Source organism: Malaya genurostris, chromosome 3 (genome assembly GCF_030247185.1).
Source record: "Malaya genurostris strain Urasoe2022 chromosome 3, Malgen_1.1, whole genome shotgun sequence".
Lineage (NCBI taxonomy): Eukaryota > Metazoa > Arthropoda > Insecta > Diptera > Culicidae > Malaya > Malaya genurostris.
The window spans coordinates 83,717,530-83,734,284 of NC_080572.1; the positions used below are offsets into that span (position 1 = coordinate 83,717,530).

Consider the following 16,755-nt stretch of genomic DNA (forward strand, 5'->3'; position numbering starts at 1 on the left):
AGTGAAATAGTGGAATTAAATGGTACATAAATAGTGCAACTATTGATTTGAAAGCTACTATTGGATCAAGTACGAAGAGCAAATGTCAGTTCGATTTCGGAGATATAATTGTAGAAGTGACGTAGCCGACAAACCGCACGTTTTTTCTTCATCTTGAATTTTTCGAAGATGCCTTTAGAAAATTTGGTACAATATATTAGTGAGAGATCCTACATAAAGATATCAAAATCGTTCAATTTTGATTCCAATGCGGTCAAATTGAACGGTTTTCAATCACTTTTTTGGCCTTCCTATTTGAAAGAAAGAAGAATGATTTTAATTAGGGAATCCTTTTATATAAACATTAACGAAAAAGAATTAATTTATTTTGAGTGCAAAAAACTCAAATTTTGAAAATAAAAAAAATATTCCTTATTTTGAGTAAAATATACTCAAATTTCGACAGCTTTGTCCCTTACTCAAAAATGAGTAGATAGGATAGATGAATGTACATATATTAAATTTCATACATTTTTATTTATTTTTTCAATATGGCGGCTATGAAAACAGCTGCTCAAATTCGTTCGATTTGTTGGTGGGTGTCATCATTTCTTGGAAGCCAATAATCGTAAAGCAACTAGCAAACAGTTATACATTCTGTATCGATTTAGCTATGGTCGGAACTAGAATGAAAAATTTCAATAAAACAAAATGGCGGTCCATTTTCGAAGTTAGACCCTTTTTGCCTTTTTAATTATAATTAACTTTTTTAAATAACAATGAATATTTATGGTTGTAGTTTCGACCATAGAGAGACAGACATCTGATGAGTAAAATGCCCTTTTGGTTCACGTTGGCCCATACGATAGTTCTGAAATACAAGTGAAACCCAGTTGAAATAAACGTGGTTTTGAGAAAAAGCCCAACAAAGTTTTCATTCGCGACAAATCGTGTCTGGGCGTCCCCAACTTCTCGGTCGTGTGTATCTTCAAGACTAATTCTATATCATTTCTAAGATTATTTTATAACAATTAAGGGATTTTTTTTTCGATTTTTTGAAAATTTTCCTTGACCTAATATTTTAAACCATGGTAAGGTCGGAAGATGGGATGAATAAAACCTTATGATAGAACATTTTCCATAGATATATGTTCGAATAAGAAAAAACATACGGTTTTTGGTGCCTAAACATGCGCAGTCAATTAAACTGTTGATGTTTGGAATTTGGTGTTTAAAATTTGAAAGCAATAATGTTGTAAAAATTAATTATTTTACTATCCAGAAATTCAATATTTTGTGCAAGAGTGCTCTACTTATGCTCATTCAAAAGCATACACTTTAACCTAACTTTTACATTAATGCTCAACCGCGGCGTACCCTGGTTTCATAGTTTTTAAGCTTCACCGTTTAAAAAATATTCATTCTTAGTACGTATATGTAAAAGGCTTTTAAGTCAAATTTCAAACGGTCCAATGGTTTGATTTTAATCGGATCGGACTCTCAGTTCTAGAGTTATAGGGTAGTGAGTGTAAGAAATGGCATATAGTGATATGCGAGACTACTAAAAAAGATAAGATACCATCAAAGCTGAACTTGAATCACTTCCACTTTGCAAGTCTTATGAGTTTATGATCAACCAAACTCATTATAGACGTTCTGGTCTCCTTTTTCTGGTTCCGGAAGCACCAGAAGTAGTGGTCAAATCAACAAATATCATTTCCCATCGTGCGGCTGGCATTTTGATTACGTAACTATTATTGTTCTTATACAAACCGGTTTTGACTCTAAACTTTTTTGTTTTCATGAAGTAAACGATTTATTTGATGTTCGTGGAAACGAAGAGAACTTCAGTGATATTTATTAAAAATAAATCTTATTTTATTTTGATAGACAATGCGAAGATCTTTAGAAGCAAAGTCTTGGCATTACATTCCTTTCGTGGAATTTGGCCTTTCTGTTTCAATAGTCTTCGTAACCGATTCTTAGTGTACAGAATCATTGTATGGCTAGTACTATGGATCCTACTGACACTAAGAATCCTTCCAGGTCGGGGCTCGAACATACGACAAATGGTTTGAAGACCAGCGTCCTATGCATTGAACCGCCAACTCGGGACAATGCGAAGATCTTTGTTGATGTGAAATACGTGAATGAAACAGTTGAAATGCATCGAATCCGAGTCATAGCTAAGCTTTACAACTGCATCCGAAGCACATTTCCAGTGTTTTTTTTCCATACAACTTCACTTATCGACAGCGGAACTGTCCGAAATGAAAACGAATTTGTGTTAGCGGTAAGTTCGGGAAGCCTGCAATCACGTTTGAATTTGGGAGAATGTGCATTTCAGCACGATTCGTTTTGGGGGTTTTGAAAATTTTGACTTCTGCCGCTTGCCGAAGGTTATTTCTACATACGACGGTGTATACAAAACATTTTCGGGGATGTGTGCGATAGAAGATAACATGATCATGGTAGTTTGTTTTTTTTTAAAGAAAACTTGATTGTAAAATGTATAAAAACGGTTCCGTTTGTTGGCTCGCGCGCAGTTCTATCGGTATCTTGAGTTCCTGCGAGTTGTGGTGTTCCTAGAATTTTACCCTCAAGTTATTCGCATGGTCAGCATGTTGGCTCAGAGCATCGGTCTCTGGGTTGGAGCGCTGGCAATAGTTTTTATTTGTCCAGGCCGTGCAGAAACCATTGGCTCTCAGTTGTTTTTAACGGTGAAAAGTGAAAATATAACAAAATTGAATCTGCAGGATGTCTCTAGTGCATACGTGATAGTCACCGATATAATGATTAGCCCCGAAGGGCAGCCACTTTCTTTGCGGGATGGAGCATGTGAGTTTTCCAGTTTGGGCCGATTCAGTGTTCAAATTGTTCATAGTTTGTCTCATCTATGCAGCGAGGGTTTCGACCATGGATGGATTGCACGAGATAGGACCAGGAGTTCAACTGCTTGCCTCTTTCGGTGGAAGCACAGTACCTTCTGAGCTTTTTTCGCACTTGGTGGAGAACAAATCAAGGCGAGCAGCTTTTGTAAGAAATGTGATTAATTTCGTAACGAACAGTGGATTTGGCGGCGTCGATATTGCTTGGTTATATCCCACGGAAACAGATAAAGTTCGACCGAAAGGTATATCAAATATGCGAATACCTTATTAGTATATAATTTCTTTCAGGAAAACTATGGAAATTTGTTGAAGGAACTGCGGGTGGCATGTGATAAAAAAAAGTTAGTTCTGACGGTTACAGTTCCAAGTCATCCATCAGTCATTGGACGAAATTATCTTGTGCAAGATCTGGAGAGTGCGGCGAATTATGTGATTTTGTGCACGAGTGAATTTAAAAAACTGAAGAAAACGTCCTTGATTGCTCCTTTGTATCCTTTGAAAGAGGGTTCATCGAACAGTGTGGTATGTGATAGAATGATATTTTTCTTCCTTCTCTTAAAAAAAAACAATTTATCTTTCCATTGCAAGGACCGTCACATCAACGCCTGGAAGCGCGCAGGTTTAAGTGGTGACAAGATCGTCATGGTTATTCAGACTAACTCTTTGACCTATAAGCTGCTTCAACCGAACGAATATCGATTAGGAACGTCTGTTTCGAGGTTGAAAATACGACCGTTTTACAAAATTTGTCAGAAACTGTACAGTGGCTCGCTGGAGGTATTCGAAGAAACGGCTCGGTGTCCGTACGCATTCCGAGAACAGAACTGGTATTCGTATGAGAATAGTAAATCGATCCAGGAGAAGGTAGATTATGCAGTTAGCCATTTACTGGGTGGAATCGGGGTGTTTAACTATGACGAAGATGACCCACTTGACGTGTGTGGTGACGGGTCATATCCTATAACTCGAATGGTTCAGGCTTCGTTAAATGCGAATCATCAAATCTTACCTGAAAACTCGGCTACTGTGACACAGCGGAGTATCGATGATGCAGATTTAGACGCATTAGAAATGGAAGCCCAGCTCAGTGTTTTGAGTAATGACTCGCCGGAAGATATGGACATACGAATAAACGATGACGATGATGAGGATTTGTTTGGACACGACAAAAAAGCGTCTTCACACGTGACTAGACAATCACCGTTCATGGCCCCTCGATTTACGAGTCATAAAACAATCACTACTACAAACACCGTCAGGAGACCGGTACTGCTACCTCCATGTGGGTGCAAGGATGAAGATATTTCCGAAGAGGAATTTGGATCAGTGATACTAGCAAATTCGGATCAAGCTTTTGTGAAACAGAATTCGCCCTTGGATGGTTCCAGCGTATTGTTTTCTGAATCTGACGTTCCTTCAAGTTATGGGCCACTCTTCTCCGAGCACGAACCCGACGTGAGGATTCAACCTGTTCCACATTGCGCCAAATTTGATCCTGAACGATCCCGGATAGGCATCATCGCAACGGCTAGTGCAGGAGTGTCACCATCTTTACAACCATACCGACCTCAACAACCATTAACGAATATTGTTGCCACGGCAACGTATCAAACAACTGCAGCACCAATCCAGCTGCTAACTGATACAAATAACATGTCTCAGCTTTTGTCCTTGTTGAACAATCAAATTATTCAGTCAACTCAAACCGTTTGTCCCTATGACGGAATCATTCCCGATCCGCGCAATCCTCGCTACTATTATCTGTGTCGGCAAGGACTGTAAGTATCTCCCATAGAATTCACTGTTAAATTCCCTACAATTTTTTTTTGCCATTTCAGTCCGATGAGTGAAGAGAATAGATTCGCCTGTGCCGACGGATACGTGTTTAACCCGGTCAGCCAGAAGTGTTCCCCGCTAGTATAAAACTGGAACAGTTTCATCGACCGTCAAATATTTGTTATGTTGTAATATGATATTAAATATAAGATTTTTATTTTGTTCAGATAGGACTTTAACCGCCAGTGATTGACTTCCAACGCTTATGGTCGTTTGTTTTGTGTTGCCTCCATAATCAATGGAAAAAGGCTTAAGTTGACTGTTCCAATTTTAAAGTACCTATGTTAGAAGCTGATCAGGTCCAACTTGGCGTGTATTTTGCGATCCAAAAGATTTACGAAAATAAAATAGACATATGATCATACCTTTGTGCTGTTTCGGTGTCATCTTTGATGTTCCAAGCAATAAGCAGAATCAGATAAGTTATTGTTGATCTGAAATAAAAAAAACTGTTTTAATTCACCTAGTGGTGTAATGATGCCTTTCTCATAACTTATATTCTCAAATATAAATGTGTGGGATTCAATAAACTTTTTTTTATTCTTTGAAAACAAAAAGGTTTGTCCTTAAACTAGTATAACCTTCAGAATGAAATAGTATTAAGGTCGGTTAGGCCTTTTCTGAGGAAACGAAGTGAGTTCCACTATTGCAGGTATAAGACCTTTCATTTGAACCTAAGTTTGTGAAAATCGGTCAAGTCATCACTGAGAAAAGCGAATGAGATCCATTTTTGAATATATGATCACTATTTCCGGTGCTTCCGGAATAGGAAACCGGGAGCCAGGATAGCCGGAATCGATTTGTTTAGTTGTCTATTGTTAATCGCTACCGATTGGAGTAGCATTGAGGCAAGTTTAATTTTTTGTGTGTGTTGTTTTGCCACTTTTAGTGACGGTATCAAATTTTCAACAAACTTCACCTTATAATTTCGGAACCGGAAGTTGAATCCGGATGAAAATTGGAAGTTTTGTATTTGGGACCACGAGACCATTCATTTGAAGCTAAGTTTGTTGAAATCGGTCACGCCATATCTGAGAAGAGTGAAGAAGTAATTTGAAATAAGATTTTTTACCCTAATCACCCTGTCGTATCAAAATAAAGTTCAGGAACTTTGATGGAACAATTATACCTTCTCTTTTCTCTACGAAAAGTTAGTGCACTTATTTTCGTTTTTTTGCACACATCACTCTGTAATTTCGGAACCGGAAGCCGGATTCGAATAAAATTCTGTAACTTTGGGACTACAAGACCATTCATTTGAATTTTAGTTCATGAACATCGGTTTAGTCACTCCGATAAAAGTGAGTGCAACAAAATGTTACATACATATACACCCATATACACACATACAGACATTTTGCGTACTCGACGAACTGAGTCGAATGGTACATGAAACTCAGCCCTCCGGACCGCGGTTCAAATATCACACAAAGATTTTTCACAAAGATTGCATAACCTTTTTATATTAGAAAGGCAAAAATATAGATATACTATTTTTGGTACTGAAGGTTTGAGGCTGTAGTTCTTTTTTAATGTACATTGTGAGTTTTTTTAAGTAGTTTATTAACACAGATTATCTATAATGTGTTGTTTTGCAAAACCTCATGCCTTTCCCATGAAAGAAAGCCACGCAATCACCATGAAAATCGACTTTTCAACCAGCATGGCCAAGTGTCATGTAAAGAAAGTACTCTAATAAAATGCTACACTTTCTTTCGCGTATAAAAAGTTATAAATGAATTAAAATTGTTTAAATTTTAGCTAGAACTAATCTAGTTGTCTAGTACTGTCATCCTTATTAAATGCACTTGGATCACTGGAATTTTCTACAAAATTATGGACTGACATTAAATCAATCAACTATTTGTTTATGTCTTTGTCTATTAATGAATAATGACTAAAATACTCGGCTATTTAATTTCTATTTATTACTGTCTTAAGTGTAGAGCTTAAGTGTCATTTCCAAAGACAGGTGATTTTTAGCTTTTCTAAAAAATAGAAGCGCTATTAGTTTTTTCAAGTCAGTAAAGATAATTTATTTAAATCGTGTATTATTTTTTAGGTGGCATGGCATCAATTAGAAAAATATCTATATCCTGTACTGATCCAGAAAGAACTTGAAAAAAAAAATCAGAGGGTTGTATTCAAGACACGACCGAGCACAATAACATTAAAAATGGAACGTTTCTAGGGTCTTCATAATAAATACAAAAATAAAGATGATAATGATGATGATACACTAAACTAAAAACTTTTTCAATTGACTAATTACAAACTTGCTCTAGTTGAGGCGCTTAGATTGTTAGCGAATGATAAAATTGACAATTAGATTCTTTCTTGATAATTAATTATATTCAATTTTGATCATGTAAAATCGCAAGTAAACTTACCTTTAGTTTATCTTTGATACTATATGATATTGCATCTAATTGTACTGTATATGTGAGCCTGTGGAACTCATTTATACTATCAAACCGAGGAGGCCGCTTTTAGATAAGTTTCAGAATTTAATTTTGAATCTTTTGAAGCGTTTAATTCCTGATGGGACAACAACTTGTTCAGTCACATATAATGAAGAAGAAGTATCTATGATTATCATCATAACACAACTTTATACTGAATCCATTTTCGCGCCACCGTTTTGTTCGTATGGGAATGGAGATTTAAGTATGCAAACCGATCCGTTGACAAATTAAAACATTTTTAAGCTTACAATATTGAAGCTTTGAAATCATTTAAATGAGGAAAATCCATTAACAAATCATCGAGGAACAAGCGCTGCAAATTAGATCCGAATTAGATCTATTGCCGTTAATACTAAATTAGCCTGATAGTTACCAGAGAACCAAAATAAAATACTCAATTCAAATAAATTTTTCAATGGAATGCAATTGAAATATTCAAATGACGTTATCTCATAAGTTCAAGTTAAATGTTTCCGAATCGATTGGTTGTTGAATTATATGAATCCATCAACAAATGACTGAGGTATGAGCGTTCAAAATTATGGCAGAAAAATGTTACGCGATTAGTTTTGCATGTTTTAATTTGACACCCAGCCTCGGGAAGCGAAGTGTAAGGCATTTTTAATGGCAAAATCGACCAACAATTTGCTAAATACATGGGATATTTCAAAAGAACCGATAACCACGCTGATTCGGTTCTTCAATAGCTAGATGATATATAAGATATTCAAGCGAACACGAAGCAGTGTTGTGCAGACAGCAGGAAATTTCACCAACACATAATGCAAAAGCGACAATCCAGCAAGTGAACGCATATACAATCCAGTCATCAGCTCACTGGACGAGCTACTTGTTTCATCCGCAGTCAAACATCAACTAGGCAAAGAGATATTGTGCAGCATATATTTATAGATTTCTCTTCATACTACGCAGAACGATGCGGTGTTTTTTATGCATGACGCAAAGCCTCCTATGCCGAACAAGAAGTTGACGTCATTTTGTACAACAGGGATTGGTGGATGAAAACATAGGTCGACTCCAACCATTTTTTCAATAGTATGCTATTGAAATACTGAAACGACGTCAACATACATGTTTAAGTTAAAAGTTTCCGAATCGATTGGTTGTTAAATTATAACAATCCATCAACAAATGACCGAGTTATTAACGATCAAAATTATGACACAAAAAGGTTACGCGGCTATTTTTGAAACTTTTAATTTACACCCGGCCCCGTATAGTGAAGAGTAAGGCATTTTTAATGCCAAAAAAACGGGTAATTGTTACTACTAAAGCCAACCAAAAACCTGTTTTAATCCACCTAGTGCTGTAATGATGCCTTTCTCGTATCAATCATACTATCAAATATAATACTGTGGCATTCTTCAAAATAATTTTCTTCGATTCTTAAAAGAATTACCGGAATCGGTTTGTTTGACCGTCTACTGATGAAAACTATCAATTGGAGAAGATTTTAGGTCGATTTAGAAAACTTTTAACGGGTTTTCGCTCTTTTCAGTGATGGTATACACTTTTAACAACGCACTTTACCCTATATTTCCGGATCCGGAAGTCGAATTCGGATGCAATCCAGGAATTACGTATGGGACTACAGGACCTTTCATTTGAATCTAAGTTTGTGAAAATCGCTCGCGCCATCTATGAGAAAAGTTAGAACACATATTTTATTTTTTTTTGCACATTTTGCCCTATAACTCCGGAACCGGAAGTCGGTTCCAAATAATATTCAGGAATTTTGTATAGGACCACAAGACCTTTTATTTGAATCTAAGTTTGTGAAAATCGGTGTAGCCATCTCCGATAAATAGAGTCTATATTCTGGGTTTGCGTGTTCGGTTTTTGGTTCCTAATACAGATCAATCTAAGCAGACTCTCGTGCATTTGCGGATTCAAAAGTATGATGATTAATTGAAAATGTCGATCATTAGAAATTTTGGTTGCCTTGTTCCACATCAATGGCTCGAAAAACTCCATGGGGCTGATCCTTGTAGTTGCTTTTAGAGTGCCCTATTGATTCCCTACAACTTCTTCCTGGACGCCATTTTTGTACGATGAACGGTTTCCGAATTACAACGAGAAGAACTAACTGTTTTAGCTGTAACTTCTTAATTTTTCAAAAGGCACGGATGGGATAGCCATCAATCTGTAGGTTTTAATAACAGCTTTAAAATAAAAATCATCAAAAAAAAAATTAAAACCGTTATTTTTTTTTATTCAACTTTTTCGGATTATTTTGTAATTATTGAGAAAAAAAATCGAGGTCGAGGTCGAGTCTGATGATCTGCTAAGCATTTCTGGAATTGCCTTTTTGATAAATTTTCCATGGAAGGTAATTATTTAAGCTTATTTGCAAAAAAATCCACGCTCTTGCTAGCGGCCTTCCAGCAGTTAACCGGAACATACGTCATGGCAGACGAAAACATGGGTTTTCTTATTTATCAATTCCAGCACAGTTTTCCCGATAAAGTTGTTTGAATAGATCTTACGCTTCAAATTAGCTCAAAAATTCTCGATGGGACGCAGCTAGGGGAATGTTGGGTGGGTTCGCCGACTTGGGTACCACATCGATATTCAGTCGCTCCATCTGCCTCAACGATCGTTCCGAGTATTGGGCCGACGCCAGACCTCGGAGTTCACTTCCTTCGTAGGGGAAGTAAAACACGAAGTGTCCAGCCAGTCGTTTTCATCCAGGGTGAGATAGGTCTCGTCCTCCATCACCACCGCCACGTCCTAATTCACAAAGAAATCGAGTTGACTATCTTTTTCAGCCGCTGGCGCAGCGTCACTGCCTGCAGCTCCGAAACCAGTAGACGCGACTTCCGCTTCCTGACATGTGTGTTCTTGTTCGCCAGGTACTTTTTCACTGTTTGGCCGGTTTCACCGACCTCCCAGCCAAGTGCACGCAACCACTTTTCCCTCGGTCTTCCTTTAGAGCAGGGGTTCCCAAACTATTTTTGGTCATGGACCCTTTTACAAAAACTAACTTAGGCCTCAGACCCCCATTAAAAACTTCCTTAGAAATTCAATTTCTTGTTTTTTAAATATTGATGTAAAATACCAATTTATGCGGATGGTCAAATAAACACAACTTTTTTAGCATGAATATTTCAAATAACAACTTCTATTTAAAAAAATAGGGGGTCGATTTCTAGACCTCGTCGACCCCCATAGTCAGTTTTCGTTAACGTCGACCCCCGCACAAAGGATATCGACCCCAAGGGGTCTATATCGACCACTTTGGGAACCCCTGCTTTAGAGCTTCTTGTCGCTCAAGGTCGTCGGCTACCCGGAACTGCGCTTTCTTTCGATGCTCTAATTGTTGTCTAATAGTTGTATATGCCGAAACGGGCGTATCCGGCGTCCACAAAGTGCCACACGATGTCCGTTTTCAGCGTGGCGGGGAGCCGTTCTTTGAACTCGCACACTTCTGAATGGAGTTGGAGCTGTCGAATTTTGTCTGCTGATTTATGGGTTACTATGATTGATGCTACATGGGTAGATTCGTCAGTGAGGGTGCAGGTAAACCCATGAATAATCGGCAATTTTTGTGCATTTTTTAACATTAGTAGTTAGTAACGTTAGTACCTTTTATTTGAGTCTAAGTTTGTATAAATCAGTTTAGCTAATATTAAAGCATCAGATACAATAGGTGCCATTTCTGCGGTACACATTTGCAAATTGAGCAAATATATTGAAAATTCCTCAGCGGACAGTGTGATTGCTTGAAGCTGACATGCAAGGGCGCAACGAATCGATCATCGAAATGCGATCTTCCGAAATCGCGTTCTACGCTGCTATGTAGATAGCTAAGTGTCTGTCAGGCACTAAATACCAAACACAGACCGGATACCTTATCATTAATCATTATAAAACTATACGTAATGTAACGAGCGATTGGGAAGTTTTTGCTTGGTAACACGGCTCTTGTTTTTAGGGCCAATAAACCTTTGAACTTATCGGAACATATTTGTTAACTCAAATTAACAGCATTATGATAATTTCGAGTTACTCAAAAATCGTACTAATTAGAAGTGATAAAAACAGATCATGCATTTATTGTATACTTCTGAAGTTTGTCCTCGAAGCACACGAAATTTGAACGATTCATATTTTAGCGAGTATTTTTCGTGTGCTCATGCGACACAAACGATCTTCAACATACTAAGTACTGTCTGTCTTTCAGGCGTGTAATAAATTGATTCGAAACAATAAATTAAAAGCTCAAATCGACGCACCTTGGCCCCGGTGGAAAAGATTTCACTTAGGTGAGGAGTAAAAATGTATTGGTGGTAAGTTGGTGAGGAGGATGGATTTGGTTGTTAAGGGAAAGTGATAAAAATCCGCATTTCCAGGTGTGGAATTCCATTGGATAAAATATTCTTAAATCCGGATTTCACTAATGATCTACTGAATTGACATCGGTTGGATACATAAATCCACAAATCATAGACATATAACAACCAATAAGAATTCCGATCCTCTTAATCGAAAACCAGAGAGCATGTAATAATCTACATATTATGCGTTGTTTGTAAAAAATTTGAGAATCGAAATGTTCTACTCTGACAAAATAACTCCTATCCTCCATTCACTGTTGAACGTTCGACAGAATAGAGAAGCCTAATTCTAGGATCTCCCATATGCATCAAGAAAATTATTTATTTCAATTTCTAATTGCGGTTTTTACACCTGTTAGGGTTCTCTTACTTCCGAATCTTCTCGTCGTGAACAATGGTTTTGCTCATGTGTAATTCATAACTCTTTCAAATTATTTTACCATGTCATGCCATGTCCGATTACTATCGAACAAGTGTATAGACCAGATACTTTCTCACGTTCAAAAACATTTTAAAACATACAAAATATATATGGGAAACGAAAGATTTTTTCAAACGAAAATTTGATATTTGTATGACTAACTGTTTAAACAAAGTTCATTTAAGAATAAAGCAATTCGACCATTGGTGATAATTAGCCATCTCAAATCTCTATCCAGATTATGACGTGTGTGTTAAATTAAAAACCAATCACTCATATCGATCACAATATTTAAATTAGCAGTTGTTTCAGCAATACCTCTGCGTCTTTTGATACATAGCAACAGTCTATAGTTTCGTTATCGTTCGTCCATTGTCTTGTTGAAAGTTCCATTTCAAAATATATCCTTCTCCGAAAAAGACAACATAACATTCTCTAGTAGTTTCACACAATTTACTGAATCCACGATTCCTGAGATTAAGATAATGTACCCTACCACGCTGAAAGAGGTACATTTTTATACCCCGATTTGTGTACCACCGCGTTCAACCGTTTTCACGGGGAATTGCAGTTGAAATTAAGTATCTGGTGGCCGTCTGACAAACCGACACTTACCATCTGAGGTAATTAAAAATTAATTTTTGATCTCACAACTCCACAAAATGTTACGCCATTTTCGACTTAAACAATTATCTGTCTTAGCTATTTTTTATCATCATACGAAAAAAGTCAAATTTTTATGCAAACGTTACTGTCCCATGGAAGTTTTTTATTTTTGGTATGGACATAAGTGTAAAATAAAAAATTTGCTTCACAGAAGATTCTTGAATTCTTGAAATGTAAAAATGATCTAATTTTTCAAAAATAGTGAATTATCTAGAGGTTACCAGGTCTTGTAAATTGAATACCACACAAACTAACATCGGATAGCTCACTTTATTTAATCAGGGATGACGAATCCGATTTTCACGAATACGCTATTTAATTTTATCTGGATCAAACATCCGGTTCTGGAACTATAGGATTAAGTGTGTTTAGAATGGCAAACCGTCATTCTTCCAAAATCGGCTCATAACTATTTTAATTTGTAGGTTATTATTGCTTCTTACTAAACGAACAGACTTCGGCTATACCGGATCCCAGTTCCCGGTTTCGGAAGTATCGAAAATAGTGGTCGAAAACTTCAAAACGGAACTCACTGGATTTTCTTAGAGATGGCTGCTCCAATTTTCACAAACTTAAGCTCAAGTGAAAGGGACTGTGGTCACATAAATTGCCATTTAATTTCATTCGGATCCGACTCGCGGTTCCGGAACTAGAGTGCTAAGTGTGCTGAAGATTTCAAACCGTCAATTATAGCGAAATTGCGAAAAACGGGAAAATTCTTCTTAATTTTGTTTGTTTTAGTACAAATTGAAAAGGTTATGTTAGTTAACTCCTAAAAAAAACTTTCTAGTTTTTATTCACGTTTCAAGTAATTTTTTTTGAAGAATCTTCTAATGATAATTATGAAAATATAATTGATTGATTCGGATTGTTCACAACAACGTGTTTCAGAGCTTAAGATGCATGTTCGGCAACATTGCGGATCCGGAAAATATCAGCGAGAATACAATTCATTGATCATTAATTAATTTCAGAGAAAACTGTTTTAATCCACCTAGTGGTGTAATGATGCCTTTCTCATATATAATACTGTGGTATTCTATTCACAATGTTTCTCTTTGATTCTTGAACAAAACCAAGGGATTGTTTGTGCATTAACTGATATAACATACAGAATGAATTTGCTTTGCTAAGAAACGGTGAACACAATTTACCTTATAACTCCGAAACCGGAAGTTGGATCCAAATGAAATTTTAGAATTACCTATGGGACCGTGAGACTTTTCATTTGAATTTAAGTTTGTGGAAATCGGTCGAACCATCGCTGAGAAAAGTTAGTGAGATCCATTTTGGTATATATGACCACTATTTCCGGTGCTTCCGGAACCGGAGACCGGGAACCAGGATAGCCGGAATCAGTTTGTTTAGTTGCCTACTGATAATGGCTATCGATTTGTGTAGTTTTGAGACCAGTTTTGAAAATTTATTGCGTGTTTTGTTTCGCCGGTTTAAGTGATGATGTGCAATATTTAATAAACTTTACCCTATAACTCCGGAACCGGAAGTCGGATCTGGATGAAATTCTGGAATTACGTATGGGACCGTAAGACCTTTTATTTGTTTTTGAAAGTTGGTCAAAATCGATTCAGCCATCTCCGAGAAAACCTAGTGAGATTATTTGACACACATACACATACGCACAGATATTGCTTAGCTCGAATGGTATATGACACTTTCAAGTGATTGGTTATTTCTATATGAGAAAGGCAATACATGAGTATTGTCGGTTTCGTTACTCCTATGATCATATCAAATATACTATATATCAATATGAAACACTCTTGCGATTCACGAGGGACATCACAGTAAAGTGCGGTGGCAAAAAAGGCTACTAATACACCACAAATTTTTAAATGCACATATGACAGTTTTCCAAATCAGTACACTGATCCAAAAAACTTCAAATATATGGAATATATCTCGATATACACTGCATGAAAAAATAAGCTGTAAATACGGTTTAGAATCGCAATCTGATACTAATTCGGATGAGAACATTTTGTTTTTTAAACTCCCTATTTATATAAATATCGATTTGAGTAGTTTTGAGACCAGTTTTGATAATTTATTGCGTGTTTTGTTTCGCCGGTTTAAGTGATGATGTGCAATATTTAATCAACTTTACCCTATAACTCCGGAACCGGAAGTCGGATCTGGATGAAATTCTGGAATTACGTATGGGACCGTAAGACCTTTTATTTGTTTTTGAAAGTTGGTCAAAATCGATTCAGCCATCTCCGAGAAAACCTAGTGAGATTATTTGACACACATACACATACGCACAGATATTGCTTAGCTCGATGAACTGAGTCGAATGGTATATGACACTTTCAAGTGATTGGTTATTTCTATATGAGAAAGGCAATACATGAGTATTGTCGGTTTCGTTACTCCTATGATCATATCAAATATACTATATATCAATATGAAACACTCTTGCGATTCACGAGGGACATCACAGTAAAGTGCGGTGGCAAAAAAGGCTACTAATACACCACAAATTTTTAAATGCACATATGACAGTTTTCCAAATCAGTACACTGATCCAAACAACTTCAAATATATGGAATATATCTCGATATACACTGCATGAAAAAAAAAGCTGTAAATACGGTTTAGAATCGCAATCTGATACTAATTCGGATGAGAACATTTTGTTTTTTAAACTCCCTATTTATATAAATATGTGTGAAATGTGCACGCAGAACTAAACAAATCAATCTAAATGTTATTTCAGAATTTTACCAACATTTCCGAATTATGTACTACAATTTCTTGATTTGAAAAATTACGGTTACGGTGATAGAAATATACAATATTAAGTTGTTTAATAAATAAATAAATAAATGCTTAAAAAAACAATTTAGTATATGAATAAACCGTAATTCGCCTCAACGAGAGCTATCAATTGCAGTAAAAGTGATAAGTATTATTTGTTCTTTTGCTTACTGCATTGCACTTATCATACTATTTATTAACATTTTTTCAGTACTAAACAAACTTTCTTCAAAGTTTAAACTATTCGCATAATAGTTCATAGCAAGGGACAGACCGCTTTGTACATACACTTTTGATTATAGACAATTTATAGAAATGACCATTTTCTTTTACATTCTAACTTTCCCTGAGAGGAAAGATTGAATGTCATGAACGCAATGAATAAAATATCGTAATCAAAGTAACAAGTAATACACCGTTCATTTTATTTTAATTTTGTTCTATATATCAGAAGTGATCTGCCAAACATTGTCTTTACAGCCTATATGTTTCGTCTATTCAGCAGAGATGTTTATCTCCTCTGTGTGACGAAGAGCAAGCAAAATTTCTCCCCTCGCACTGACAACTTCAACGAGAGCTCTTCTCTTTCACATTTATACACCACTGTTGTATAAAGTGTGCACGCATCATGAGTGCGTTTGTTTATTTCCTTTTACCTCTTCCACTGAATCGCACCAAAGTGCTAGAGTATTAGCTAATAAATTCTCTGAGGTGGATGCAGATACTTTTACAGAGGTGTACACGCCGGTGAGCACTCTGCTGTATGGTTTGCGTAGAAGAAGCGTGGACACGCAAAATCAGCAAAATAAAACAATTTATCGTAAAATTTTCGGTTTTCCTTGCAAATTTTTCATAGCAAAGCCAGATCTACTCTCTATTAATTGAAGTTCACAGAAGTGTTCGCTCACCATCACGCGCCAGTGGTCACTTGGGTGTATTTAGACGAGAGCGCGTGTGAGCGATTCATGCGAAGAGAATGTGTTTCACTCGCGCCAGCTGCTTCAACCACCAGCACACACTCAAATGCTGTCTATTCGACACTGAGAAGAAGTGCGCTTTCCTCTTTGTGCGGTGCTTCGTTTTTTGCAACCTCGGTGTTGACAAGAATCTGACTCCAGCGTGTATCACTCTGGTGAAATGCCATCTCTGCTATTCAGCACTATTCATAACATTCATGCGCAAAGTTAAATACTACTTCAAAAACTATTGAAAGTGAAGACGATAGGTCTAAAAGAGCATAATTCTACATTATTTATAGGTGATATTTACTTTCGTCAGAAAAAACACATTTAAATATTAAAATGTTCACACCTCTATGTGGGCATCATGCGCAATTATTTTTGACATTTCTCTTCTGGGTG

At 36.6% G+C, this 16,755-nt stretch overlaps 2 protein-coding genes across 2 annotated transcripts in view; one reads left to right on the plus strand and one right to left on the minus strand.

Annotated features, from left to right (window-relative positions):
• Positions 1 to 16,755, minus strand: part of LOC131435572 (sialin-like) — a 41,761-nt gene that overhangs the window by 7,874 nt on the left and 17,132 nt on the right. Inside the window, exon 2 of the mRNA XM_058603599.1 lies at positions 5,072 to 5,140. Within this exon, the coding sequence (XP_058459582.1) occupies positions 5,072 to 5,093 (22 nt within the window). The 5' untranslated portion in view covers positions 5,094 to 5,140. The remainder of the gene's footprint in view (positions 1 to 5,071; positions 5,141 to 16,755) is intronic.
• LOC131435571 (chitinase-3-like protein 2) lies at positions 2,516 to 4,872 on the plus strand. Its single transcript, XM_058603598.1, has 5 exons — positions 2,516 to 2,817; positions 2,882 to 3,099; positions 3,159 to 3,392; positions 3,459 to 4,648; positions 4,709 to 4,872. The coding sequence occupies exons 1-5, from the start codon at positions 2,592 to 2,594 to the stop codon at positions 4,791 to 4,793; spliced, it is 1,953 nt and encodes a 650-aa protein (XP_058459581.1). The 5' UTR covers positions 2,516 to 2,591; the 3' UTR covers positions 4,794 to 4,872.

Coding starts and splice junctions, on each gene's coding strand:
- LOC131435571 (XM_058603598.1), top strand. CDS start 2,592: ATGGTCAGCATGTTGGCTCAGAGCATCGGTCTCTGGGTTGGAGCGCTG. Junction 3,393..3,458: donor AGGGTTCATCGAACAGTGTG/GTATGTGATAGA, acceptor TTCCATTGCAAG/GACCGTCACATCAACGCCTG. Junction 4,649..4,708: donor TATCTGTGTCGGCAAGGACT/GTAAGTATCTCC, acceptor TTGCCATTTCAG/TCCGATGAGTGAAGAGAATA.